The sequence below is a fragment of the Cyrtonyx montezumae genome, unplaced genomic scaffold, assembly GCF_038088225.1.
Source record: "Cyrtonyx montezumae isolate F1298 unplaced genomic scaffold, pur_monq_1.0 scaffold_11, whole genome shotgun sequence".
Classification (NCBI taxonomy): Eukaryota; Metazoa; Chordata; class Aves; order Galliformes; family Odontophoridae; genus Cyrtonyx; species Cyrtonyx montezumae.
In genome coordinates this window covers 12,410,125-12,438,117 of record NW_027071837.1, presented here as the reverse complement: position 1 = coordinate 12,438,117, position 27,993 = coordinate 12,410,125, and the positions used below count along the sequence as shown (strand labels likewise).

General features: G+C 39.4%; 1 protein-coding gene across 2 annotated transcripts; it reads right to left on the bottom strand.

Annotated features, from left to right (window-relative positions):
• Nucleotides 1-1,404: 1,404 nt before the first annotated feature.
• ATP7A (ATPase copper transporting alpha) lies at nt 1,405-27,993 on the bottom strand. Of its 2 annotated transcripts, none has more exons than XM_065729567.1 (23): nt 27,509-27,993; nt 22,230-22,366; nt 19,199-19,688; nt 17,779-18,507; nt 15,537-15,737; nt 14,351-14,514; nt 13,644-13,805; nt 12,981-13,057; nt 12,590-12,815; nt 11,910-12,143; nt 11,395-11,486; nt 10,885-11,012; nt 10,582-10,736; nt 10,115-10,249; nt 9,598-9,792; nt 9,308-9,490; nt 8,800-9,013; nt 8,006-8,152; nt 7,440-7,582; nt 6,912-7,115; nt 6,239-6,356; nt 5,608-5,710; nt 1,405-4,799 (listed from the first exon to the last, which is right to left on the bottom strand). In XM_065729567.1, the coding sequence occupies exons 2-23, from the start codon at nt 22,335-22,337 to the stop codon at nt 4,523-4,525; spliced, it is 4,485 nt and encodes a 1,494-aa protein (XP_065585639.1). In that variant the 5' UTR covers nt 22,338-22,366; nt 27,509-27,993; the 3' UTR covers nt 1,405-4,522. The 2 variants fall into 2 exon arrangements, with proteins under 2 accessions (XP_065585639.1, XP_065585640.1); XM_065729568.1 differs by having other exon boundaries at nt 27,908-27,993.

Sequence of the window (27,993 nt, the reverse complement as noted above, 5' to 3'; positions counted from 1 at the left end):
ACACAGGGGAGATATGTACTGTGCAGCACTGCATAAAAAAATCTCTGCAACATCTCCAAGTGAGACCAGCTCAGGGCTAGGCAAAAATGAGCTGCAGGGGGAGAACAGATCTTTGCAGGACTCCAGCCTAAGCAATCCAGAGAGCCAGATGGACTCTTGTAGGAACACAATAAAATGGCACCATGAAACTCCTGGAAAAAGCACCCCAGACAATCTACCTGCAGACAGGTGTAAGGAATGTGCTAGATGTGGCACAGCAGAGGTCCTTGCAAGCTGAAGTATGTAAGACATCTAGCGTTTGAGAAATGCTTCAAGAAATTTCTTAACATTATGGGACTTCCGGCTTTGTACCCCTTTTCCATCCTGACAAACGGAAGGTAGAAAGCATACCAGAGAAAATGCCAGCCAGAGACCAGAGCCTGAGGACCAGTCCTACTGGAGTAAAAAATCCTTTACTGGAGCAAAAAAGGCTGTTTGGATGGAGGAGCTGAGAAGGGGGCCTTCTTCAGTTACTGGTCCTCATTGCTTCAAATACTGTTCAGGATAATTCCTATGCTGTTGTAGTGGATTTATGCTGGATTTGTGCCTGGTCCAGGGAGTACTCTGTGGATGATGCCTGGCCATTTCCACTACAGAAAGGCAGGAGCACTTGCACGGCCCTTCTCTCATAGGCTCATGCCTGGCACTTTTCTTTGGGACGTGGTGTGACTGCCTAAATAACTGCACTTCAGCTTCTCTCAGTAGTGCTGAGTGAAGGGGCACAAACTGAAACATGGGAATTCCTGTTTCATCTCAACATGGGAGAACTTTTATTTTTCTTCCCCTGCTCTGAGAAGTGGTGGAGATACTACAAGATTCGACAGGACTCAGTACTGGGCAATCTGCTGAGGCCAACACATGCTTTGAGAGATTTGCACTTCTTGAGCTCCATTCATGATCCTCAGCAGTCTTCCAACCCCAACTGCTCTGATTCTGTAATAATGTGATGCTCTTTATGTAAGGATTACTGCCCAGTTCCCCAGCTGTCACTAGCACACACTCTTTCAGGTGGGCCAGGCGTGCTGCTGAAGGTCACGCACTTGAGTAGTGTTGGAAACATACGTAAGAAAACGTTAATACCCTTCAGCCAGATCAGGGGAAAAACCAATAGTGCTTCACCTTTCCAGTTTCAGAGTGACTTCTTGGTGAAGATGAAACGCATACAAAATGAAAGGCCTTCAAAATCATCCTGTACACACGCATTTCAACCTGCTGCAGGGCAAATCCAACATCAGCACGTCCCAGAGGTGGCACGTGATGCCCTTTAATGAACAGTGTGGAGGAAGGGATGGGAAGAAATTTCAACAGCTAGCTGCAGGATCTATGAAATCAGCAAGGAGATCACAGAACGTGATTAAGGAAGTTGCTGGAAGGTACATTTTTATTATAGTTTATAATGATGGAGGCACAGTCTTAAAAGAATAGGAATTACAAAACTGCATTTTTCTTGTTATAAAGAAATGTAACAGTACTAAATTAACATTCCAGAATAGCATTCTTTTCTCCATTCAAGTTTAAAGCATTAAGATGGAACTTGTTTTAAGCAACATCTGTAATAAATAAAATTGCTTGCTTTCATTGTTTTCTGCCAGCTTCACATTCTTTTTCATTTAAAATTTCAAGTGTCTACACTTTTAGAAGTTTATTGGTAAGATTCAGGGTGATATTTAAAGCCCTCAGTGTGTGTGTGTGTACACATATATATATATATATTTAAATAAAATAGGTTTTATAAATAGCTATAGAAAACAAAACAAACGAGTAATACATAATTCCATTTGTAACTACATTTCCAAGAGACATTTCAAATCCTTGAATTCAAACAGTCTACAAGAGGAGTAAGGGACTTACATATTCAAACATTTACAGTTAAGGAAACATTTACCTCCCACATTATTTCACTTGCACTGCACGTTCAAACTGAAAAATATTTTGGTTCTTCACTGTAAAGCACCTTTATAAGATAATTTAATCACAAGACAAGCTGTCTGCAAGTTGGCATTACACATTAGGGGAGTGGGAAGCAGGAGTGGACAGACAAACTGTTCTCAAAGCCCTGGACTCTGAATCCCTTAATCAGCTATGCAACACTGAAACGCACTGTGTACTGAATTCAGTTTCAAAAGACATTTAGACAGGTTTTCTTAAGGAGGAAAACTGGACTGAAAGGGACTTCCAGGCTCAGTCTTGACCAGAGCTGCTAACTAGAGGCATCGCTTGGTATAAGCTTCTTTCAGAAGTGTGGTTTCTACCCCAACTATCTCTAAAACTATATTTTGAAAGAACTGAACAAACCCTTCATGCTGCTCTATCTACTAAGCAAGAATGTGACCCTATGTAACTACTGTGTCTCCTGCAGTAAGAGCACAATGTCTGTCATTTACAGACCATCTGCACAACAGCAGGGGCTGGAGCAGCACCCCAGCAGAGAAAGTCTTACCTGAAAGAACAGAGGATCTGCCTTGTGTCTTCACTGCGTGATTTAGATGATCCATTATCAGCAAAACTCAGGCAATAACATGCAAAACACTTCTTGTTCCATCTACAGAATCTTGCTGACAACAGCACTGAGAATGAACATGGATTAACAAGACAACTGAAATCTTTGGAAACAGTTTACACAGCCTTAAAGCACTAAAAGCTGCTTGACAGCATTCTGTTGGCCTTTAGGTAAGTACCCACTTTGTAACAAACAGCTTTGTTGCTGAAAACTGAGAAAAACATCTCATGGAATGGCTTTGCAGTAGTGCATCTCAGAATTTCTTAACACAACATATACATACAACCTAAAGGAAGTGAAAACCTGTACTCACGTAGAGATATTGAGAACCTAATTCTGAAACAGAAGTATTTTGTTTCTTAAATTAGTGGCAGCAATGAATTTTGTTGTCCTCAGCACAATATAACAAGAATACTGATCTACTAATAACATAATCCACAGCACAGCTCTATTGTTTTTACACACTGATATTTTTCCTGTTAAAAAAAAAGTAAAAACTGCTTTTGACTTATGACATGCACTATCTATGCATTCACATCAGACTAAGTTAAAAATTAGACCATTACAGAGATCCCTGTCACATTCTGAATTGAATATTACATCTCTAGTGGCAGTATTTGGAATTACATGTTTACACTGTTAATTGTATCTTATGATTTAATTCAACACTATTGAACTTAATTGTTTTAGATTGCTGTCTCAGCACAGGATTTAAAACCAAGGTTTACTAAGTAACAAATAGGTAGCTAGCTACTGGGTGATGAACACCAACTTTAGTTCTCATTGAGAATATTTTTAATTTTAATATTCATGATTAAATGATCAAAACCTGCATTTTGAGATTTCAGTTCTGTAACAAATGAAATTGGTCTTAATTCACAAAGCCTGAATCTGAACACCCCAAACTAAAGAGGTTTGGATCGATGGAGCAGATTCTGGACCATACCTGGCCCATTTATCTCTACAGGCAACTGGTGTTAGTGCAGTAACTGAAAAATAATCAATTCTTTGAGGTTACATATCCCCAGAGACCAAACTGTAAATATTTTAAAGGTAGTCTGTGTGACACCAAACTTTTCTGGCTTGTTTAAGGAGTGCTAGTTGGTTTTGGCAGTAAGCACTGCCTATGCTGCTGCCTTTTTAAAAGCTAAACATTTTGGTGAATAGCACGTCACATTCATGCACTCAGATGTTTGTTGCAAGAGACTGAGTTGAGAAAGATCAAGCCTCCCAACCCATTCCATCTTCAAACACACAATCTTTGTAGGAGTGTACTTGGGCAAGGATGTATAGTGTTGAGCCTGAGTACCACGTTAGGAAGCAAACCCAAAATCTCTCAGTCATCTGTCGAACAGAAATCCAGACAGAGAGACGTTCTGAAGGTAGGAGCATGAAAAGTTGGAACCAGACATTTATAAAAGAGATGGTGGCATTCGAGAGGAGTGACTTCTGGTACAGTGCAGGCTATGGAAACAAGAGCAGTCCTAGAAATTTTTAAGTAAGGCACCTCTATCTGCAAACACAGAACTTTCAGTATTTTAGAAACACGGTAATTTGCCATTTTTTTAAACACACTATTAAACTTGACTGCGTATAAAGATATCTGTTAAAAGGCAGGGACATACATTTCTGCTTCCTTAGCTTCCTTAATTATATTCTGACATTCTGCCAAAAGATGCTGTAATTCAGGCTTCACATAAACACAGCTCTGTTTGCAAGCATCTGCCTCACTGTTTTTTTTGTTTAAGCCTAGTTAAAAAAAAAGTACATTAGAAGGTCACTAGAAATAAATTTGTTTTCTACACTGAAGAAGAAATACCTGTATAGATATAGATTGAACCCCAGAAAGGCATAAAAGCATCTGTAATGACGTCCAGAATTGATCTCTGCTTGCACAAACTCGTAAGCAGCTTTTAAGTTCTTCTGATTATTTTTCCATTTTGTTTCTTCCTTTCTCTTCTCCTTTTGGGGGAAGGGAGCCTTTCATAACGTTGTGTCATCATCATCTCCAAAATCTCCCACCAACAGTGAATGCTTATCTGGTTCATTAAGAACTATGCTGTTCACTGAACGCTTGTCAGAGAAGAGAGAATTTATGGAGGCTCTACTGTAGTTGATGATTCGATCCATTAAACTCAGCTTTCGAGCGCCTGTCCCAGTCTCATCAATTCCAATATGGACACTGATTTCTGATGGGCTCTTCTGCTTCATTTGGCCACGGGCTCGGAACTCGAGTTTCTCAGAACTTGGTTTCTGGTACCTAAAAAAGGGAAAAAACAGTAGGTCAACATGTCTCAGGTTGAAGTAATGGACACTGAAATACAGAAAGAAGCTAGCTTCTAAGTGCCATGATCACGTACAAGCCAGAGACATTTATAATATAATTTACAAGTTTCAGATTTTGCAAAGCTACTACAGAACCAGAAGTTAACTGGGTGCTTTTTGGCCAGCTCACAGAACAGGTAAAGCAGACACGTATCACTCAGTTCTGAAATGCTTCAGTGGTGCTGAGCATCTGCAGAACATGTACCAGCAAGGTGTATCTACTGGGAGTGCACCACTACAGCAGCATTTACCAGCTCTTCTACTCTGCTTCCTCTGAAGCCTAGTGTGTTAACTGAGCTGCAAAGAATGCCATTCCTACACCACTGCTCCTAACTCTGAAGCAAAGGGCAAATTGCTCATTCACAAACGCAGCTATGTATCAACAATCCTGTGCTGGTGTGGTGTGTACAGCTGAAGTGCCCTGGAAGACTCACTTTTCAGACATCAGCACGTGCTGAGGTTTCTCCAAAATACACAAAGGGCTCCAAGGAATTTTAGATTTCGAGCACTTCTGATTTTTACAGTTGTCTTCATGATAGAAATGACATTTTTAAATGCTACTGTCTGAAACATTTTTGGAATGACAACTCTTCTCATGTAAGAAGAGAACCCACCACAGACCTGCAATTGTTCTTCAAAAAGTTTCACATCATAGTGCCATAGTCCCACACTCATTTTCTATGACAAGAGAAAAAGGTGAGCTCCAAATCCGAACTACAAATAACAACATTGTTCGTACTCACATCTTTAGCAGCAAAGAAGAAAGCACAACAGAAACAGAGGAGGCAGCCATTGCTGCAGATCCCATCCAGGGCTGCAAAACCAGACCAATGGGCAAGAACACACCTAGAAGAAGATGATGATGAGTTGAGGGTAGGAACATGGCATTCTCCAAGTATGAATCCAATGTCTTCTGTAAAAAGTCCATGTGGAGTTCTGTGTCTAATTTTAGTTTCATTTCAATTGTATTAATTAATATAATTTTAGTATAGTGTTAAATGACAAATATTTAAGGTAAACATTTCTATTCTATCTCAGGCAGAACCCATAAGTGAATACATCTGAATATGTCATTTCTATAATATGAAATATAAAAGTAGGCATGTCTTGCCAGCCTTCAGTAAAATGTTTGTTCACAAGATCAGGCTCATTCAATGAACAGTTTATTTTAAAGTCAGTTTTATGTGTTAAGTGCATCCACAAGAGCTGATACGAGAGAGGACAATGCACAAATACATCACTGCACACTCAGCAGGCAAACAACTCTGCACTTAGTCAGAAATCAAGAAAATGGATACTATTCCACACAACAGTAAATTGCTGCCATCTAATGAGTAAGCTCAATTTTATTATCACAGGGAAACATTCACGTACCGGCAGCTATGGGAACTCCAACGAGATTATAAATTAGAGCAAAGACAAAGTTGATCCGGATCCTTTTAACAGTCTTCCTTGATAAATCAATGCTTGCTACCACATCCATCAAATCATCCTGGAAGTAAACATTTACTGGCGATGTCAGAGATAAAAAGCATGCATGTGCAGTGTCACCATGCTCCCATTTTAAAGCTAACCACCATGCACTGGATGTTAACAGGATACACATTCTGTCTGTAGGTTTATCTACTGTGTCTGCACAGAGCTCATACAATGAGCACCACTTTTATTCCAGACACCTCCGCAACCCAAACGAACATACACAGCACCATCTATGTGGTACATCTCTACATGCTTACCTCAATTTCTGTCAAGCTGTTGTTGATATGTAGGAAGAAGTGACTATAATGTTGGAGAAATTCCGGTATGTTCCTTAAGTATAACTCACTATTGCCAAAAGTCACCTCACGTTTTAGTTCTTTTGCCAGCTCCCAAGCTCTGACTGCCCCCAAATTTGTAGCCAGAAAATGAGGAAAGATTCCTTCATAGGACAAGTACCACTACTAAACAAGCAAGACAAGACAATACCTAATTGTACTTGTTTATGAAGGTACTACACCAACACAACTGAAATCATCTTTTGAGTGATTTACACGTTCCTCATTCTTACCTTAATGAGAACCACATCAGCTGCCTCAATAGCTACATCAGTTCCCGTACCAATAGCAATTCCCACATTAGCCATAGCAAGCGCTGGGGAGTCGTTGATACCATCCCCAACCATGGCCACCCGTTTTCCTTCATCTTGTAATTGTTTCACTTTGGCCACTTTATGAGAGGGAAGAACCTCTGCAAACACTTTGGAGATGCCAACCTATGGGAAGGGATGGAGAGAGAAAACACAATAGCTTTCACATTATTAGAGGCAGAAGCTTATGTTGTAGAGGCATGGTATAGACGTCATGCTCACAAGTCAGCAGACCAAATGCATCTGATATGAAAATAACTCTCATTTCAAAGCTAATATTATTCACATTCAAAAAGGACTCTCTAGTCTCTCTTCTTATTCAGTTAAACATTAGCATTTTCCACCACAGATCAGTTCTCTGCTAGCCACATGCAATGCCAGCATGACAACAGCTGTTGTGCAAGGAGGATGTAGCAAGCTTCAAACCACAACACCCATAGAACCGCTTACCTGAGAGGCAATAGATCTTGCTGTTTTGCTGTTGTCACCAGTCATCAGAACAACTTCTAAACCCATATTCTTCAAAGTGTAGACTGCCAGCTCAGCTTCTGGCTTTACAGTATCAGCAATAGCTATCAAGCCACACAGCACTCCTTAAAAACACACAGGAGTTTGTAGTAAGTTGTTGTTTTTTGGGGAGGGTTGAAGAAGTAACATTTTGTTCAGTAAGACCAATTCCAGAAACACTGATACCGACAATAAAAGGCAGAATATGAACAGGTATAAGGGCAGCAGTGTTCAAGCTCACACAGAGTACAGACTGTCCAACAACAAATTCTTTTTTCTCCTTTCTTCCACTTTGCTCTCCTTCAAGTCTTTGTCTTAAATTCACTCCTCCTATCAACTGAAAAAGGCAGGAAAAGGTTTTTCTCATATAAAAGTGTTTCATAACTCTAGCTAATCATGTATTTTCATTCCATTAGTCTACTTCAGATGGTACTAGGCATTGCTACTTATCAGTTTCTTTAAGTGGTGATTAATCAGCCTCTGAATGAAGGAGATGGCAATGAACTTACCATCAATAGCAATGAGAACTGCTGTGCGACCTCTCCTCTCATGCTCAATCATGGCTTTATCAACATCATTTTTAACTAGAAGGCCATTTCTGTTCATCCATTCCCGGTTACCAATGAGAACAGAGTACTTCTGAGAAGTCATCGCAGCTGAAAGAAGAAAACTCTTGCCATCATACAGATATTTAGGAAGCTTTCCTCCAGCTAACCCTACCCATGCTCTCTCATTAAATTCTTCACTAATATTTCAGTGCGTAAACAATATTGGAAGAGACTTTTTTTTTTCCCCTCCTCAATCCACCTTTTCAGCTGTTCATGAAGAACACTGCTGACATTTCATCAGTAATAGGTAGTTACTACTTTGGTGGACCAAGAACCACAGGTCATGAGGCAGTAAAGGAAAAAGTCTCCTTCTTGGTGCTTTTAATTTAATGCTCTAATGCAGTTGAAAGATCAAATACTGAGCTGCTCTCGATTAAAAAACAGCCTGATGTGCAAATAAACAATTTCAGTTAGAAAATAGTAACTTGGGATGAAGCTAAGTGAAGAAAAGAACTAATACTTGTATGATTTTCCAACTACTGATAGCAACAGAATGTTTTTATCCAAATATTCTCAGTGATGCATGATCATGAAATAAAGGAATGGCCAGCTCTATTTCATAGGTGACTTGATGCAAGCCCAGTTTTTCAAGGCAGAAAGAAAATTCTCTCATTCTTAAAGATCCCGACTAAGACTCAAAACCAAAAGCGTGTCTTGCAATATAAATATTAATCTATAAACTGCAGTCAGCTTACTTGGTAAGTCAGCATCAATAATCAGAGCAGGCTGCACTGATTCCTCCACATGTTCCTCAACTTTCACAAGCGTCACGTTTTTAATATTGTTTTCTTCAACCATTCTGTTTTTCCTGTAGAGCAATGGTTCTATGTTGGTGACTTTACAGCTAATGCCACAGCCTGGAACTACCTGAAAATCTGTACATGTCCCAAGGGTTTCAGAACCCAGTTCCTAAAAAACAAAACAAAACAAGAAGCAAACAAAGAAATTTAAATACAGAGAAGCATGACACATTTACAAAATTCACAAGTCAATTTAAGCAGTTCTATCGGGAGCAGAGAAACATTCACATCTTTGTTATAGATTGAGTATCCAGCAGATCTAATATATGGGGATTTACGAGGCCTCACAATTCTCAGTATTCCATCTGAATACATCAACCATTTTCTAAGTCACTCAAGACTATTCATATATATTAAATAATGCAGGAGAGGTTTCTCTGTAAACTTTGCCTATACAGTTTACCTTTTTGCAGTATTTTGTTATTGCTGCACCGAGAGGATGTTCGCTATTACTCTCTGCAGTTCCCACAATCGCCAGCATTTTGTTATGTGGCAGTCGATTGCTCTCTACTAGGTATTTCACACGCATCACTTCTGGAGTCCCATGAGTAACTGTACCCGTTTTGTCAAATACAACCACATTTACCTGCAGCAAAACAGGAAGACATCATTCAGTGAAAAAAAGCTCAGGCAGGAACTGGCAGAACGCCACTGGTACCAGCCTGCAGAGTACTACTGACCCACATTTCTTACCTTATGTGCCATCTCTAATGGCTCTCCTCCTTTGATCAGTATGCCATTCTGAGCTCCTACTCCAGTGCCAACCATCACAGCCGTTGGGGTTGCTAATCCCAGGGAACAGGGGCATGCAATACACAGGACTGTGATAGAGGCTTGGAATGCAAAACGGATGATCACTTCAGCTGAAGAAATGCTCTTATTGTAACCCTAGTGACAGAAATTAATTCTATTTAGAAAAGAAATTCAGCAATGAAAACAGTGTATTCAACTACACATTGCCCTTGATGTAAAAAGAAGAAAAGAAGTAGAAATTGCAAACATGTAGGATGAAGTATTAAAATTGAAAGCGCAGGAAAAATTATGCTATAGCAGAGCTAAGTTTTAAATATGACAATACTTCAATCTCATGCATTCCCACTCCACAACTGCCTGCAAGAATAATCTAAAAAGAGGATTGCTGCAGCCTAATAGATTTGTAGGCTTATTATATTTGAAATATTTCAAAAGACATTTAAGGAGACTGACTTACCAGAAAATATTTCTCTACTATTTCAAAATCCACAAATCCAATTATAATCCAGGCGAAGAGGGTAACCACAGAGACAACCACAATAAAAGGAACAAAGTAGCCACTAATTTTGTCTGCAAATTGCTGTATAGGAGCCTAGGAAGAAGAAAAGCAAACGTCAGCTCCATTAACACCATGCTTATTGTCTTCTATGCCCTCAGACATAAACGTGATCACAGCTTCTGTTCTCAGCACATTTGGCAAACTACTATTTGTAATTACATATTTACTCTGTAAAATGATGAGATTTGAAAAAGTGGATCACATCGAAGTTCTCATTCAGTAAAAACAACAAAAAACAACCAAAACCAAAATTAATGGGCCGGCTGAAATTCAAATCAAAACAACCTCAGCCATTTTGCAAATGACTTGGTGCACTGATGCCCAACTACGACAAAACCCAAACACTTAGGTTGGTGCTACTTTACCTTTGAGGTCTGGGCCTCCTCCACAAGTTTAACAATCTGTGAAAGAGTTGTGTCAGCTCCGACATGGGTTGCTGAAATCAGCAGCGATCCGTTCTGGTTAATGGAACCTGCGATGACCGTGTTGCCAGGCTTTTTAGTCACAGGCATTGCTTCACCTAAGGAAAGGTCAACGACAGGTAACTGATGGAGCGTTATTTCTGGTAATAACTACCAACTCTTACATTAAGATTCAACTTTTCTTCTTCAGATTCATTTAAAAGAAACAAAACCATGTTTATACTCGCAAACAAAGTAGATGCTCACCTGTGATAAGAGATTCATCTACCATAGAGTGTCCTTCAATGACACGGCCATCCACTGGGAATTTGCCCCCCGGCACCACTTTGACAACATCACCTCGCTGAACCAGTTCAACATCAACTTGCTCTTCACTGGAGAGTTTTTAAACAAGAGATTGTTAATTGAAGTTATCCAGGCAAAAACACTATACACAAAGCATAACTCCACTGGTAGACACTGTTAACTTAAACAAAACAAAAAAGAGGCTTAGTACTCTGTGAAGCAGCCATCATATTTTAATTAACCTTCCGGGTGAGGAAATCCACTTATTTCCTTATTAGCAAAAATTAATGAGATTTCCAACAAAACAAATTGCAGTAGTGTTTATTTTTCTGCATTTTAACATCTACAGCATACAAATTTGCCAGCAAATCTTATTTTCTTCATAGTACTACAGAATTATAACATTTTCCTGTGAATTTAATATATTATCAACAAAAATGGAACAATAGAAAATGCAAATGACAAAGATACCTTAAGAGAATGTTATCAGGGCCCAAGGTAACAATAGTTGCTTCAGTAGCTTGTAATGAAATTAGTCTTGCCAGTGCTTCTGATGTTTTACCCTAGAATAATAATTTTCATATTTTTCTGACTATGGTATTGCAAAAAAAATTGTAGGGTAAATGACAACTTCATACACTGCAATTTACTCTGTTAAGAAAATACTTTTGGAAAATGGATTTATATTATTTCATATTTTTATTAGTTCAGTTATTGAAGACGACTTTATAACAAAAAAGGTTAAAAATATAACAAAGCTTTTGCATATGATTTTTAAGGTATGCACCACTCTGAAATGATATTCAGTGTGTTACAGCTTGTAGATTTCATGCTTTGCACTCAGAGATGTCAAGAACAAATGTTTACTGTGCATGATAGGCAGCATAAAACTTCAGCCTTCCACCATCACTACCCTGAGCTGTCTGAAATACAGCTGCCATGCTACACTCACTTTTGCCCAACACAAGTACTTTTATTCTCCTTACCTTTGCAACGTGTTCCAGCCACCGGCCCAACGAGATGAATGCCAGCAGCATGGGAGGTGTGTCAAAGAAAGTCACAGGGTTTACTTTTGCTTTCTCAGCCATTGCAACTAGAAGAATAACAAATGAGTAGACGAACGCAATGGAGGTTGCCAGAACAATGAGCACATCCATGTTTGCAGTTCTGTGCTTCAGTGCTTTGTATGCCTGTATATAGAAGTGCCAGCCTCCAAATATCTGTAACAGTAATGGCACCAGTTATGTCCTATACACACACATTTGTAACATACAGCAGCAGCATCTTTCTAAGAGAGTAAGCAATTTTTTTGTCACTTGAGTACTCCATCATTTACTGAACAAAATCCTGTCTCTGTGCAAGAGCTAGATTTTCCTCTCAGTGTTCTCAGATCACCTCACCTCCATGCAGCTCCACCAGCTCCTTCCCATGTCCACTGGCTACAGACAGACAAGCTGCCACAAATGCTGTCAGACTGCACAGCACCCACACACTGACTGACCTGTCCTTAACAGTCCCCATCACTGCTTACATTACTGGAAGTGGTGACACCTCAAAAGTATTCTGCTCTATTGTAACAAGAGTCACTTCTGAAATTTAATTTCTCCATTGTTTTTCATCTTGAATGTCTAACCCACCAACTTGGCACCGCCACACTGCCACTTACCTGTACAGGGACACAGAGTAAGAATGACAGAAAGTTCATAACAGACAGTCCCGGCAGGAGCTGGCGTTCCAAGAACATAGAGGAGTGAATGGCCTCCATTTCCTCAGTACTCATGTTGAGATGTTTGTGAGCATCTGAGAGTTGACTGTCCACAACCATCATGTAAACCATCATTGCCATGACAGGAATACAGAAAACCAGACTCACAAAAAAAGACCTTCTCCACCTTAAGTTTAAAAATAAATAAATACATTTGTATTGCTGTCAAGTGCTGAATAACATTTTATCAAGCAAGTCCACACAAACTAACAAAATATCCAACTTTACTAGAAAGAAGACCAAAAAAGCACAGATGTTTATATGTAATCTAAATACGTCCAGGAGTACTTACTGCCTTATTTCCTGTCTGTGATCTAGATGACTAGCAGATCTATCTTTTTTCACTAAAGCAGTTGTGAAATCTAAATCCTAAAGAGAAAAAAAAAGATAAAACAAATAGAAGAGAACCGTGAACTTTTTCAAGACCATCTGAACTCTTAAAAACTTCTGTACAGATTACTGATAGTGCCAGCCTGCATTAGATTTGTTTCATTAACATTTTCAGAGATAACTGCTTTTATCTCTGCACAGGTTAAGTTATAGTCTGATGTAGAAATCAACTTTTCTAAAACATTAAAATGCAAGTCTAAAACATGGCATTCCAAAAATGGTTATTCCCGAAGTACAGAAAATGAGGGATAAAGTCAAGTAACTTATTTAATCTCTCTTCTGCTACAGCACTTCACTCTTCTGCAAAACTATAGGTTGTTGTTTTCAAATTTATCATAAGTCTGGCTTTCCCAAATCTCCCTCTTTAAACACCAGGATGAGGCCCTAATGGAGCATTGTTTCTGAGCCAGAACACTCATGTTATCTACAGAAATGTGCACTAAGACCAAGACAATGGTGAACCAGACTTTTTTCCCTTTAATAGCTTTCCCTTATGTTGTGGAGTATGAAACTATTCAAAGGACACTGGTGACTTTATCAGATGTAGTGCCTTCACAAAACTAACCTTTATCACTTGTATAATATCTCGAGGACCTATAATCTCAGGATCATATTTAATGTGTGCCTTGTTGGTTGCAAGAGCTACTGAGCAGTATAAAACACCATTAGTCTTCATGAGGGTGGATTCTATTTTGTGCACACAAGCAGCAGACGTCATTCCTCTCACCTGTAAAATAAAGGATTCCTTTAGTCATCAAAACAAAAAGTCAATGCACTTTTAGGACATGGGAATACAAAGCATGCTTATAACTACCCTGATCTACTTATTGCTCACGTCTGGGGTCTGAAGCAGTAAGACTGGGGGATCACTTATGAAGGATGAGAGCACTACAGAGGAAGCATAGCGCAGACACTTAGTTATTAAGCTCAGCTGAACCTCTGCTGTCTCTTCATGCTCAGAGCTGGAAACTCTGAGCTCGACTCAGCTACAAAACAATAAATAGACAAATCCTGCAATATAAAGAATAACCCCACCAAAATACAGGGGTATTTCTCTTGGACTTCAGCATAGTAATTTGAGCCAAGACAGTCTGAAGGACGATCTTAAAAACAACACACAATTTGTGATACATGTAACCCTATGATTTGGGTTTCATTTTTTTGCACATTAAGCTCTATTATACTGTCAAAACATTAAGAAGTAAATGCTTACACAATCATGTTCAATAGACAAAAGAAGACACGGGTAATTGTTTTTAATTACTAGCTTACAACAAGATCCAGAATTCCATCTCCTTCACCACTGTCTTCCATGACAGTAGCTCCAAATCCCAAATCCCGTATGAGCTCTGCAATAGCTGCAGGGTGTATGACAGCAGGATTATACCTCACTTCTGCCTTTCCTGCCATTAGGGCAACAAGTACTGAATGTATTCCTAGAAAAGGATGTAAAAATAGCAGTGAATGTTTAAGACCTCTGTGCTTATGATAATGTAACAGTGCAAAGCAATAACATTGAGAAATTTACCATATTTTAGGTACATACAAATGAAAACAAGCACTTCTGCAAGATGCAGCAACCATGTAACAAAAACTTGGGAGTGCAGATGTGAAGGGTGAAAGTACTACTCCAACTGAAACACGTGCAGCTCATGTTTACCAACAGTTTAATTACAAATAACCAGTTCACTCTGTATGAAAAGAAGACCCACTTCTGAAAAAAAATCTTCTAAAATACACTTGAGCCTATTTTTCTGACTTAATTATAGCATTTCAAAAATCCCTTCGCACAAAAGAGAATTTGAATGAATGTGTTTCGAAAGCTTAGATCTAACAAAGTGCAATCCTACTGTACTAAGTTAAAAGGAAAGTACTAAAAGCTTTCAGGATGGAAAAACAATATTCCAGGTTAACTTGGAATATATCCATCTTCATTACGATAATTAAATACAGTCTATAATAAGGACTCCTCATTACACTTATGCAGCTATTTCTTCCTGCAAATATACACTCCAACAGAAAGACAGATGACATTGTCCTGACTTGCAAAGCTAAAATTAGCTCACCTCTCTTTAGTCCACACTAATACCTCCAGTCTCTAATAGTTCAATTTCTAATACAGACACGAACACTTCTGCTTTTAGTTTGCAGATCTGGGTAAGTCATACCAATAGAAGAGATCTCTCTCAGTTTCAAGAGGTTACATATTTGATGTCTGTATTATCTTTAGTGTAATCCAGCTCCCGCTTTTGCAAGGGCAGTCTCCAGCCAGCAGTAAAGAAACAAGAATTACATTCTCTTCTCATTTTATGAACCAACTGTGAGAAGACTACGTTCTCTCTTAAGAAACAAACCAGCAGCGGAAGTTCTCTTGACAACCCACCAATTAAAAACACACTACAAAAGCTAAACGTATTCTCTAAAAGAAATGCTTAGAAATATAACAGATTATACTGACCATCTTCTCTTCTTAAATTTCTCTCAATGTTGGCTACACATGAAGCACATGTCATTCCTGTGACTTGGATGTAGCACTTTGACAAGCTCTTGGACTCCTGTTTATCAACAAAGTTCGGTAACATTTTGGAGGTAGGCTGAGCAGATTCCAGCTGCAGTTCAGGTGTGGGCTGAGATGTTCCCACAGGGAGATCTGTCATCTCTGAAAAAGAGATTGAAATTTGTGTCATTACAAATAGACAGTGCAATTAACTATGACCTGGTACTAAATAAGTTGTTAGTATATTTTCAGACAAAAAAGGTCTGTTTTGCATAGACAACAGAGTAACTCTAAACCTCGCCAGGGCAAAAAATGAATATGTTTAGGTTCAGAGTGTTGTGTTACAAATATAGCATTGATTTATATACTTAAAGTGGTACCAACCAAAAACAGGTGATTTTTTTTCCCATCCTCATGCCATAAAATAAACTAATTTAATAATCCATTTTAATAAACTATTTAATAAACTATTTTAAAAATGAAGAGTCTGAAATGTCAGCATCAGTTGCTTTGATGGAGTTAGTAATTGATGAACAGTTTTACCATGCTGCAGAAATACTTTGGCTAAAAAAATATAAATAAAACTTTCACAGGTCATGGAAAATGCAAAATCTTATATATAATTTTATCACATATATTTTTGCAATGCTTGAGCCATTTAAAAAAAACTAACAAAACACCTTAATTTATCTTTTCCATTAAAAAAGTCACAGCCATATCTAACTGCCTGTTCCAAACATTTCTCAGACCACTGGAGTGTAAATAAATTGTATTTAGGCTCATTCCTAATGAAGGATAGTGAACACCAGTCAACATTCATTCTGCTTATGGTATCATATTTGCTGTGCAACTTTATGACAGCTGCTTCTGTTTAAAATCTTACATTCACAAATACAGAGCTTAAAATGCTAAATAAAATCATTTTTAGATTTACTTATTTTATAACAGGTGAAAGTAGGTAGTGCCTAAGTAGTGCAGAAGTTTAACTGAACTTTGGTTGTGTGTTTTGGCATACTAGACAATTTTCTTTCAGGAAGTGAAATATTTAAAGCACTGGAATGGGCTGCCCAAAAAAGTCCCCAATTGCTGGAAGAATTTAAGGGACATGTGGATGTGGCAGCAAGGGGCACGGCCCAGTGAAGGAATCTGTAGGTCAGGTTATTGGTTGGACTTTGTGATCATGAAGGCTTTTTCCAAGTCAGATGGTGTTTTGACCACTGAAGCTTTTGACTGACTGCCTTGTTACAATTTTCCTTTTGCTTTTCCTCATTGTATCCATCCATCTTACAGTACATCCTTTATCCTCTATGATATGTTGCACGCTCAGCATCTGCTTTGCAACCTTAGTTTAGGTGTAATTGTACTGACTTTACCTGAGGCACAAGGTGCATACATGTTTTGTACAGAAATTCAGTGGCTTTGGCCTTAGAAAAGGGCTCTCAAGTCAAACCACAGACAGCTGCTTCTCACATCAATTCAGAAGCTACCATTTATCAGGAGCAATATAAAAAGAATTAAATGTTGAGATATTTTATGACAATAACCAAAGAAGTCAAACGAGGCACTCAAATGCTGTATTTCTTCAAATCCTAGCAAATAAAAAAATGGAGCTTCACTGCTCCCTCAAGAAGTCTCTTCCCACTAATACTCATCTGCATTACCTGTAGATCTGGAGTTCGCTACCTAGCTATCTGTTCCTACTCTGCAATTACTTTTACTGCACCAGACATAATGGCAAGCTACATTTTAATTTCTTCATTGCTACCCACACTCTTCAGGCTTTTGTCACTCCTCAGTCATGCCAAAGTCAGGTTACACAGCCCTTTGCTTACTCCTCACAAGTTTTCTCTAATAATTTGCTTCTAAAGAAACTTCAGTCCAGCCATCCACTCTTCTTAGCAGCTAGCAAAGATCCTTTTACCTTCCACATTCATTCCATGAATATCAAATGGTGTCTCACTTTGCTGCTGTCTGAATATCAATATTTGCATTTATATTTCCAGATATCTCAATCAATTTTAATCAGTCTAGAGTCTTGAAGAAAGCATTACATGTACACTTAACTGTGTCACTAACAGTGAGGATAGATTTTTTGACACGGAGGAAGTAGCACACGTTAACTGCTAATTTCATCCTCAGTGGCACCAAATCCCCAACAGAACTGCATCATAGTTTTAAGATTAAAAGTTTAACGTGTCATTACCTGGCAAGGAAGCATCAAATCCCATATTTTCTATTGAAGACCGTAAACCTTCCGGGCATGTCTGCAGAGGGTCGTATTCTATAGTTCCATTACGATTCGACAGAGAGACATTAATAGATTTTACACCAGCTTTTTGGGAAATGATCCCCTCAATAGACTGCACACAAGAACTGCAAGTCATTCCCTCGATATTTATCACAACAACTTGAGTAAGGGGCTGGCCAGCATCCTTCACAGACCTGAGTGGAGACGCCAGCGCAGGGAAAAGTGCGACGTTTTCGTCCTTGTCAAGAAGGCTGACTTGAAATGTCTGCGGGGACACTGCCTCTATGGCACTTCTCAGTACATCTATGCTAATTAATTTTGGGTTGTATTTTACAGTAGCAGATTTGCTCTCTAATGAAACAGTTATACTTGTTACTGATGGGAGTGTTGATATGGTATTCTGAATGTTGAGGACACATGAATTGCAGTGCATGCCATCAATTCTGAAAACAACAGTCTTTGTGTCGTTCACATTCCTTGTGTTTTCTTTCAGTGGTGCTATGTCAGAACCTTTGGTCTGAGTATTCTTCAGCCTTTCCAGGTCAGCAGCATTGAGTTTAAGGGGTCTAGGCTGCTTTTTGAAAGATGCTGTGAAACCTGCAGCTTCGATCTGACATTTGATCTCTTCTGCTGTAATCAGTTGAGGCTGATACACAACAACAGCTTCCTGGTTGTCCAAGGACACTGAAAATTCAACAATAAAAAGAAGCATTACAGGCATGTTTCTCTAAGTCAAAGCTTTCCAAAAATGCTTCAAATGCTCAAAAATTTAACTGCTATGGAAAAGAGATTTAAGTGGCTCAGAACATACCAACGTAATTTAGCTCAATCAGTAATTATCTGGATAATGCCACAACTCCTACATACTCTTTTTTTCTTTCAGTTTTTGCTCTTTTCCCAAGATGTCTACAAAGGACATTACCACTTCTTAACAGATATATTCTTTTATCCAGGGCCTGCTGCATTACATTCATGTTAAAGTTATTTACGCAGATTATTTCCTTTTGCATACAATCACGAGACATTTTGATTTTTAATTAGAAAGAAAACATAAACATTAATTGCTATACAGAAAAGACATCTGGTATTGGAGGGTTCTGTGACTGAAAAAAAGTTATAGAACTCTACTATTTCTCCAGTTTCTCTACCAAAACACAAAGTAATCACTGAACACTATCATTCATTTACAGAACTATCCTCACCACGCTTTGGTCCCCCTTCACTTCTAGTCCAAATTAAACATGTAACTATCTTGTACCACAGTAGGCAACTGCTGTATAGAACTAATCTAAATCCAAGGTATGTCCCGAATGTCATCAGAAGGTAGTATATATTTTTACCAAAAGAATATTTTTTTCTATAAGAAGGGTTTTACCTTTAATCCGTTGAATTCCTTGCAGTTTGCCAACCTTCCCTTCAATAGTGCTGGTGCAGGAATGGCAGGTCATTCCCTCCACTTTCAGGCGTAACAAAACACTACTTGCATGAGACCAGCTGGGATCTTCACACGTTCCTGGAGTTACCTCTGGTGCTGAAATACTTAAGTCTACTCCTGGGACCATTTGGGTAATCTGATCACCATTTATAATGGAAGAAAGGAAAGTCACCACTGCAGACTTTTCATCAGAGGACACCTTAACATCCAGGATACCTTTGTGGTTCAGTAGTGTGCTACGAATCTCTTTAGATGTCAGAGCTGACTGAGTAGGAATAGTAAGAAAAATAGTGTCATGTAGAACAGGTTGTGGGCTTGAACCAGCTGACGTGGCATCAAACCCCATGTCATATATTGCTTCCTGCAGCGTTGCTGGAGTGTGCAGCTTTGAGTCATAAATAATGACGGCATTCTTATCTTCTAGAGACACCTTGCAAAGAGAAACAAAAAGCAATTTAGCAAATTGGAGTATTAAGAGATAGGAACTAGTAACCTGCATGGAATTATGAACAGCTATTATTTGCAGAGCTTAGTAATATTTGTCCAGTATCATTTTATCCATCACTACCCACTTAGAACAATGAAGCCATACCAATGGCCATCACACAATAACTTCTGCTTATCTGTGTAACAACATGGTTAGACACAGCAGATTTTTTTCCCCCTGCCAATTTCAGAATCCTTTAAGAAGAATCTGTCTGGCCCCCCCCCCTTTTTTTTTTTTTTTTAAGACATCACACAACATCAGTGCATCTTATAGCAAAACAAATAAATGTTCCAGAGTCAAACTTTCTAATTGCTCAGTGCAATTCAAACAAAAGCACATGAGCCCACAGTACAAAATTCTTAATTGCTGCCACAATTTTGCAGTTAGCAGTAATTACCCTCATACTGCAAGGATGGAAGAAAACGTTCTTTGAAAAATCTGAAATATTTAAGTAGCAGTGAAAGGAGTCCCATAACTCTTATAAGTTCATAAGGTTGGAAAGGACCTATAAGATCATCTAGTCCAACCATCCTCCTATCACTATCTCTACCCAACTACTAAATTAAATCCTTCAGCACCTCATCTAAACGCTTCTTGAACAGCGCTAGGGATGGTGCCTCAACCACCTCCCTAGGCAGGCCATTCCAGTGCCTGACCACTCTTTCAGAAAAGAAATGCTTCCTCAGGTCTAATCTAAATCTTCCCCGGTGCAACTTGTGGCCATTCCCTCTCGTCCTGTCATTACTTATCAGGGAGAAGAGGCCTACCCCCTCCTCACCACAACCCCCCTTCAGGAAGTGGTAGAGTGCAATAAGGTCTCCTCTGAGCCTCCTCTTCTCCAGACTGAACAATCCCAGCTCCCTCAGCCGCTCCTCATAAGCCTTGTGCTCCAGACCCCTCACCAGTTTTGCTGCCCTTCTCTGAACACGCTCCAGGGCCTCAATGTCCTTCTTGTAGTGAGGGGCCCAAAACTGAACACAGTACTCGAGGTGCGGGTAGTAAGTACTAAGTAGCAGTGAAAGGAGTCCCATAACTCTTGACATCCTAGCCACAGGCTATTGCTCTGCTTTGTAGAATAAAGGACATCAGACTTCAGAGAGCAAAATTCAGCTCTGCAATTAGACACATGACTAACACCAAAGAAGCTGTGTTTTCTCTCTGAACATTTTGGTGATCCAGAGGCTTCCTGATTTAGTGCTAACCTTTCACATTCAATGGTACACATATCTACAATTTAATTTGTTCCCAACTGATGATACATCAGATACAATTATTGCCATTTCCAAAAGGAAAAGCCAATGCCTGCCAGAGGCCCAACACACTGTCATTAAATTTATCTTTACTCTGGGCAAAGAAACAACCTAAAAGCCACAGATGTGATTAAATTACAAATGATTTTAAGCATCTTTCCTCATTTTTGTCTGAATTATGAGCTTTAGCAGAATGAGGAATATGGACATTTATTGGTTTCATTGCAGTTGGAAGCAAAATTACCTAAATGCAGCCCTGCTTGTCTGTATTAGCAATCCAATATTCACCTCTCTTCCTGACCCAGTTAATCATCACTCAACATAAACCTAGGTTTTTGTTTCTCAGAGAATTCTCAGATTCTAAAAGCATACCACGTTTCTGTAAGCACACATGAACTCGTACTTCATGCAGAAGTGAACTGTACTAACTGGTGTATCATTTGCCTCTGCACAGAACGGTGCACCACGATAAGGCCTTTGAAATAAACCACAGGCAACAGTCGTATGCTCCCTGATAGACAGGGTGCCAAATTCTGCTAAGGGCAGTGTTCATCTCTGACAAACACAAAAAATGGAAACCAATTTGACAAGACCAGGAAAATACTATTTTCTGTAGAGTAAAAATCAACTACTACAGAATGTTACTGCAAGATTTCACAAGCTAGAAATTAAACTCTGCAATTCCCTACAGCTGTAATTGCTAGGACTGCTCCTTCTTGCACAAACCAGCCATAGGACCAGAAGGCATCTCCCAGCTTTTAAAATGGTTTTCATTACTGAAACTGCCATATTGTGATGCATTCTTTAGGACTAGCCAGCTCACCTTGGAATACTCCCTCATCCACTAGTCTGCTCATACAGAAAAACAAACACTGACAATATTGGTGTTTCCTCTGCACCAAGAAAGCACCACAAAAAGAGGTTAAAATCAAGGCAGTTCAAGTAAGTCTGGATTAAGGGCAAACCAAGCAGGTCCATCAGTTGTTCGAGACTGTAGTTCTGCTGCTCTTTCTCTCAACGAACAGCACAGAAGAATGTTAATGTCTAACTCGTTTTTAGGAAGCTTTTTTTATTTCACTATACTGAATTAAGCTCTGAAATTCATACTACTGAACTGAGGCAGAATATTATTTGAGGACTAACAGATGACAACTCAGTACAATAAGCACTAGCTTTCCTCTTGCTTGTAACAGATAAGAACAAAACTTCCTAACAAATGGGTAGCGTTACTTACGTTGATGTTATGGATACCATCCATCTTCCCGATGTGCTGTTCAATGGTCTGAACACAGGAGTGGCATGTCATTCCCTCCACACCAATGACTATGGATCTCGCCTCCATTGTCAAACTCTACTCACGCCTTCTCATCGCTGTTGGTCAAAAAGAATTATAATTTGTTTTCTTAAATTAAGAAAAGAAATAAATCCGCTGCAATTTAACAGATGATGCACTTGGTCACATAATTCTAGTTTCAAAAGCTGATCACTTAGCAGGAAGGAGGCATTAAGCTACTTGCTCCTATGTATTTTCAGATAGAATTATTCAGACATTTATAATTTGCTTTGTGTTACAATCACAATCATTTAATCTCATGCAGGCAAGCTGTGACTCACTGGTGTGAGATTAAATTACTGGGAAAAAAAAGCACTAAGAACACCAGCTCAATCGAGGACAGCACGTAAAGTACACAGACAGATAATTGTGTTTGCCCACATTTAGACTTCTTCTGTATGATCCTATATTAGCAAGAGTAAGTGATGTTGGAACTAGTCCTAGGGAATAAAATAAATTTTCTCCACATCTCATTCAGAAATATTTAATTTCTGCTCCTCTTAAATGGTCATTATTTTTGCTTGTATACAAACCCAGAAAACAGAAAAAAAGGTCACTAAACCTAAATGAAATTCGTCTATAGAATAATACAAACTGCAAAATAACTAATTTGACCAGCAAATAGATTACGTAACAGAGGAGAAATGAGGACAGAAGAGAATTAGAGATTTTTTTAACCTTTGAAAATTCACATTTTTTTCATTACATGAGTGGCTAATGAGCAGAAAAATAATCAGTCAAATGTCCAGCGTTTGGCTGCAGTGAAAGCATCAGCAGTTTTGGATGATGAACCCAACAGCTGAAGTTACACATGTGCTTAAATGGTTATTACCCTGGGGACTTGTCTTCAAAACCAGATTACAGTAAGGAAGAAGAGCATTTAATGAAATTAATTTGCTCTCTCTTTGGTAGCATTTCACAACTTTGCCTGAATGTTTCTGGTTTTGCTTTGAGACACTCTAAAGCCACACGTGGAATACTGGAATGTTTCACTGCAGAACCAGACTTACCTCACTGATGCATAAAACCTCCAGCTAAATGCTGAAGCTTAGCCAACAAGATGATATTCACAAGGATTCTCTTTCTTTGCCCATCCATATACACCAAGGTACAGGATATTTTGTAAAAACACTATACAGCTAACTAAGGAAAATGTGCTTTCATTTCACCACCTGACCCTTACTGATCCTACAGCTCTTCTATGAGGAATGCTCACTCCATGAAGATCAGAGATGTAACTGTAATTCCACAGTCAGGGAGCAATGACTCTTCCCACAAGGCTGAAGTACAGGTAAAGTTTCCAGAAGTACTTGACTTGCAGGGTATTTTGTAAGCACAGCAAGCAGATACAGAGAACTGAGCTATCACAGCCTGTCATCTTGTACAGTCTGTAGAGAAGTGAATTTAAAAGCATTTCAGATTTATCATAAACTTGGAACTGCCCTGACAACTGCACTATTACTACATTTAGAAGAAATGTAAGTAAGGAAAACAATATATGTGAACTGCTACCTAAAATTAACACAGGTTGGTAAGATATGTTGCCTTGGATGAGCTGACATACAAGCACAGGACAACCTGCAGCTCCTGCCTGTCCCCTGGGTTGAGTTAAGCTACAGTGGGTTATATCCACTTATAATAACCAACAAGGATACAGTGTTAGTCTTTTCTACTCATCTCCCGTCAAACTAACAGCAACCACACCTGCAAATTCAGTAAAGTAACATTATTAAAGTGTTTGCAATACCTAACAGCATTCCTATTTATTTTAATGCATAGGTAAGAATTGGCTGTTTATATATAGAGAGAAAACACTATAAATACTTTAAAAAAAAAAAAACCAAAACCAACAACCCAAATAGCTAGTATTATTACACTGTGATGAGGAAAAATATTGCCTCCGTTTTCCGAGGTTCCTTCCTCATCTGCTGCTCATCCTACATGCAATCAATTCCACCACTTTTCATTCAGCCTCATGTTCCCCACTTAAGAGGTAGCACATGGAGAAAGAAGTGGCAGTTACAGACAGTCTGCCCTACTGGCCTGCTAAAACTAAATAAAGTTTGTAAGTTTGATTGCAGTAATTCTGAACATGGATAGCCACGATGGGATCACAAAGCACACTGAAATCCTATCATATCAGGAGGGTTTGATATGCACTGTTTTGTATAGAAACAGTTCTCCCTTTAAAATAAAATATAATCTGCTAGTGTTTGGATTTAATTAATGCATCAGAACCAATCACGTTTCATTCATCTCACTGCCCCAGGGAGGGGTTTGTGTGTGTTTGTTTGGGCTTTTTAATGAGTGTTCTCATAGAACAACCGACCGGGGCACCACGCCATTAAACACAGCACAAACACAGCAGAGAAAATCCCCACCTTGAGGGAACTGTAATTCAACCGTGCACAAAGCAGAACGGCACAAATTAAAGATGAGATTTACAAACGCCAAGGTGTCTGCATTGCCAGCACTCCTGATACTTTTAAGAGACCTGCTTTCTGAGGAATGGATGACATTATCACACAGGGAATGTATACACACTCCCTTTTTCCTCCTGTTACAATATTCCCAGAAAAATAACCATTTAAAAGCTAACACGCTCTTACACCCATGACTGTGTTCTACTGATCTGATGCAGTCCAGGACACAGTTGGCTCTCTGGGCTGTGAGGGCACACTGCTGGCTCACATCTAGCTCACCATCCCTCTGTGCCCCCTGGGCCCTCTCAGCAAGCTGTACTCAATCCTGTAATCCCCGAGCCTGTACTGACAGTGGGGGCTACCATGACCCAGGTGCCAGACCTTGCACTTGGACTTGCTGAACCTCAGGAGGCTCCCCTGGGCCCACTGCTCAGCCTGTCCAGGTCTCAGTGAATGGCATCCCATCCCTCGGGCGTGTCAACCACACCCCACAGCTTGGTGTTATCCACAGACTGCTGAGGGTGCACCTCAGCAATCTTTGTGTGCTACAGCAATGGTTTGAACTTAGAACTTCTAGCTTAATGCACCTGGTACTGGGAGCTTGATGAAATACACCTACGTACATAATCTGTTGTATGCAGAGTCTTGTTATGTTTGTAATCCACGTTCCTTGTCACGTTATTTGTGACCCACAACACAATCTGTATTTGCTAGTATGATGACTGATCTTTTAATACCTCTAGTTGTTGCTGCTACTAATTAGTGATACATTCTTAATATCTACTACATATATATATATGTATGTATACACTCGTAATATCCTAACAGCTTATTATCCATACGTATGCCTGCTTATTATGTATTTGCTAGTGGTAATCTTTAATAAATAGAAATCTTGAAAGAATAAAGCCTCTGCTGCTACCCTCTCTCTACACCTACAGGCTGAGTGACCCTTTGGGTTGTGACAGTCATGGACACATTCTTCTCTGCAAGATGCTAACTTACAGGTCACACGTCGCTGTAGAGAAGAGCAACCGTTGTAACCAGGACACAGCTCCATCTGCAGAACATCCTGATTGCCACTAGGGATTTGACAGTGCAGACAAACGGCACAAACCTTGTCCAACAGCTCTGTTAGAAACCACAAAGCTTCAGCTAGTGCTGCTCTGGAATACTATCTGAAATCCATCTCAGCCTTGACTTTGAACACACTCTGTTAAAGCATCTGTTAATTTAGCATATTCCCTAGTGTACTATTTACAGCTTAATATCTCTAGAAACTCCCATCAGATGTCTTAATTCCTTCATTACTCTTTCACCTGTGTTTTCCAGTATACAAACCAATACTACTTCCTTGTTTGCACATTGACACCAACGCTGAAGGAGCAGAGCCCAAGAATATCCTGGCTTTGCAGTTAAGTGCAGAAGGAGTTTGCTACCTGGTGCAGTGACACTTGGCAAGGGAGCAGGTGGTGTACAAGGGATGATTAAAAACAAAGCAGTATCTGGGAACAGACGTGTATGGTTTTGCACAAAGCAGTTCTGGTTGGATATTAGGAAAAACTCTGTCTCCAAAGAGTGCTGAGACACTGGAACAGGTTGCCAGGGAGGTGATGGAGTCACAGTGCCTGGAGGTGATCCAGAAACACACAGAAGTGGTACTCAGGGACATGGCTTCATGGGCAATATTGGTGGTAGGTCAACAGTTGGACTGGATGATCTTAGAGCTCTTTTCCAACCTTAACAATTCTATGACCTTTTGGCTCGTGTTTCCTGTGCTGGAATACAAGCATTTCACCTTCTTCAGCAAAGTCAAGTGGTGTTTTTATTAACCATATGAGGCAACAGAAACTATTCCTACTTCCAACAACTTCTTCCAGTGGAAAGGAAAGAGAAAGAGTCATGAAGCACAAAGCAGTTGAGCAACTCAGATTCACACCCATAAGCCATTTCTTTGGATGTCCTAACAGCAGTTTTAGTAAGTAAAGTACTCTGAAGCATGCTAAGGCGAGATGAAGTCAAAGTTGACAGTTACAACCTCACACCAAGAAAAGATGAGCAACGTAAAGTAGAAGTTACAACACTGGTAAATCTCAAGACCCCCACTTTACACCCCCCAAAACTCTTCAGAGCTTCTAGTATCAGAGCCAGCCCAGGCAGTGCAGCATAACCACGCACAGAAAACATGTTTTGTATCTATTCTATGGACCAGGAGGGACATGTAACAGAACTACTGCATCCACTCCTTGAAGGGTTCACCAGTGTTCATCAGTGTTCACCAAAGTTTTCTACACATATTTTGAATTTACAGCTGCTGAAAGATGCCAGCAAAAGCTGGGCAGCATCAGACAAAAGCCAGGCACAGAGTCTGTCAGATTTAACTACAGCCTTAGGGATTGATAAAATTTCCACATGGCTCAGTCCTACATAAAAGCTGTATTTATGGCATCAGGATACATTTATGATTACATTAAGTGCAAGAGAGGTACCTGTCCCTAATTTTTTTTTCCTTACATTTTTGGAAACAAGAACAAAGGAGAGCATAAGACAAAGCCGTATCAGCTTATGAAAATACTGGAGGATGGGTTACAGGGGCCTGATCTGAGGAAGAATGGACTATTTACTTATTTTTACTTTCACAGGCAAACGGTTACATTTAAAAGTCAGACTAGATTCATGAAGCTTACTCAGCAGGGAACTGCACATCTATAATAAATACCTCTCACAGACGGCTACGTGAGACCCTACACAGGGTACTTCACACTGCTCAAGTCTTAAGCAGCTTCTGCTTGGTCAGCAGAATGAGGAAACTGCCCTGAGGGATTTTATTTCTGTAGCAGCTGGACAACAACAACAAAAAAAACACAAATGGGAAATACAGTATTTCAGTTCTAAGGAGAGTTTGATAACTATTCAAGACAAGCCCTTTTCACATCCTAACTCTTCAAGACAGATTTTTGCAGAATGTGAATGTTCCCCTGGAGGAATCATTATGAACATTAGAACAGGATATAATTTCGGAAGACTTGCTATACGAGCGTACCAAGGTCAGCTGAGGCCTCCAATGCCCACGCTTTGTCTCAAAACATGATACATAATGCACTACAGGGGTGAAAATCGGAATAAAAGCAAGGGGCATGTCATACCAGCTCTTACTTTGCTTATTCATCAGCTGGTAAGGAAAAACAAGCTCATGCCTTCTCCCTGCAGCCAGGTAACGCACTCTTTCTTGTCGGGTTTCT

Bases quoted from the DNA above. Each gene is read 5' to 3' on its own strand.
- ATP7A (XM_065729567.1), bottom strand. From the start codon at position 22,337: ATGGAGGCGAGATCCATAGTCATTGGTGTGGAGGGAATGACATGCCAC. The intron at 12,816-12,980 runs GTAAGTACTCCT...TTTAAACTTAAG, and splicing joins CACAGACAGGAAATAAGGCA to GTGGAGAAGGTCTTTTTTTG. The intron at 8,153-8,799 runs GTAAGCTGACTG...TTCTTCTTTCAG, and splicing joins TATTGATGCTGACTTACCAA to CTGCGATGACTTCTCAGAAG.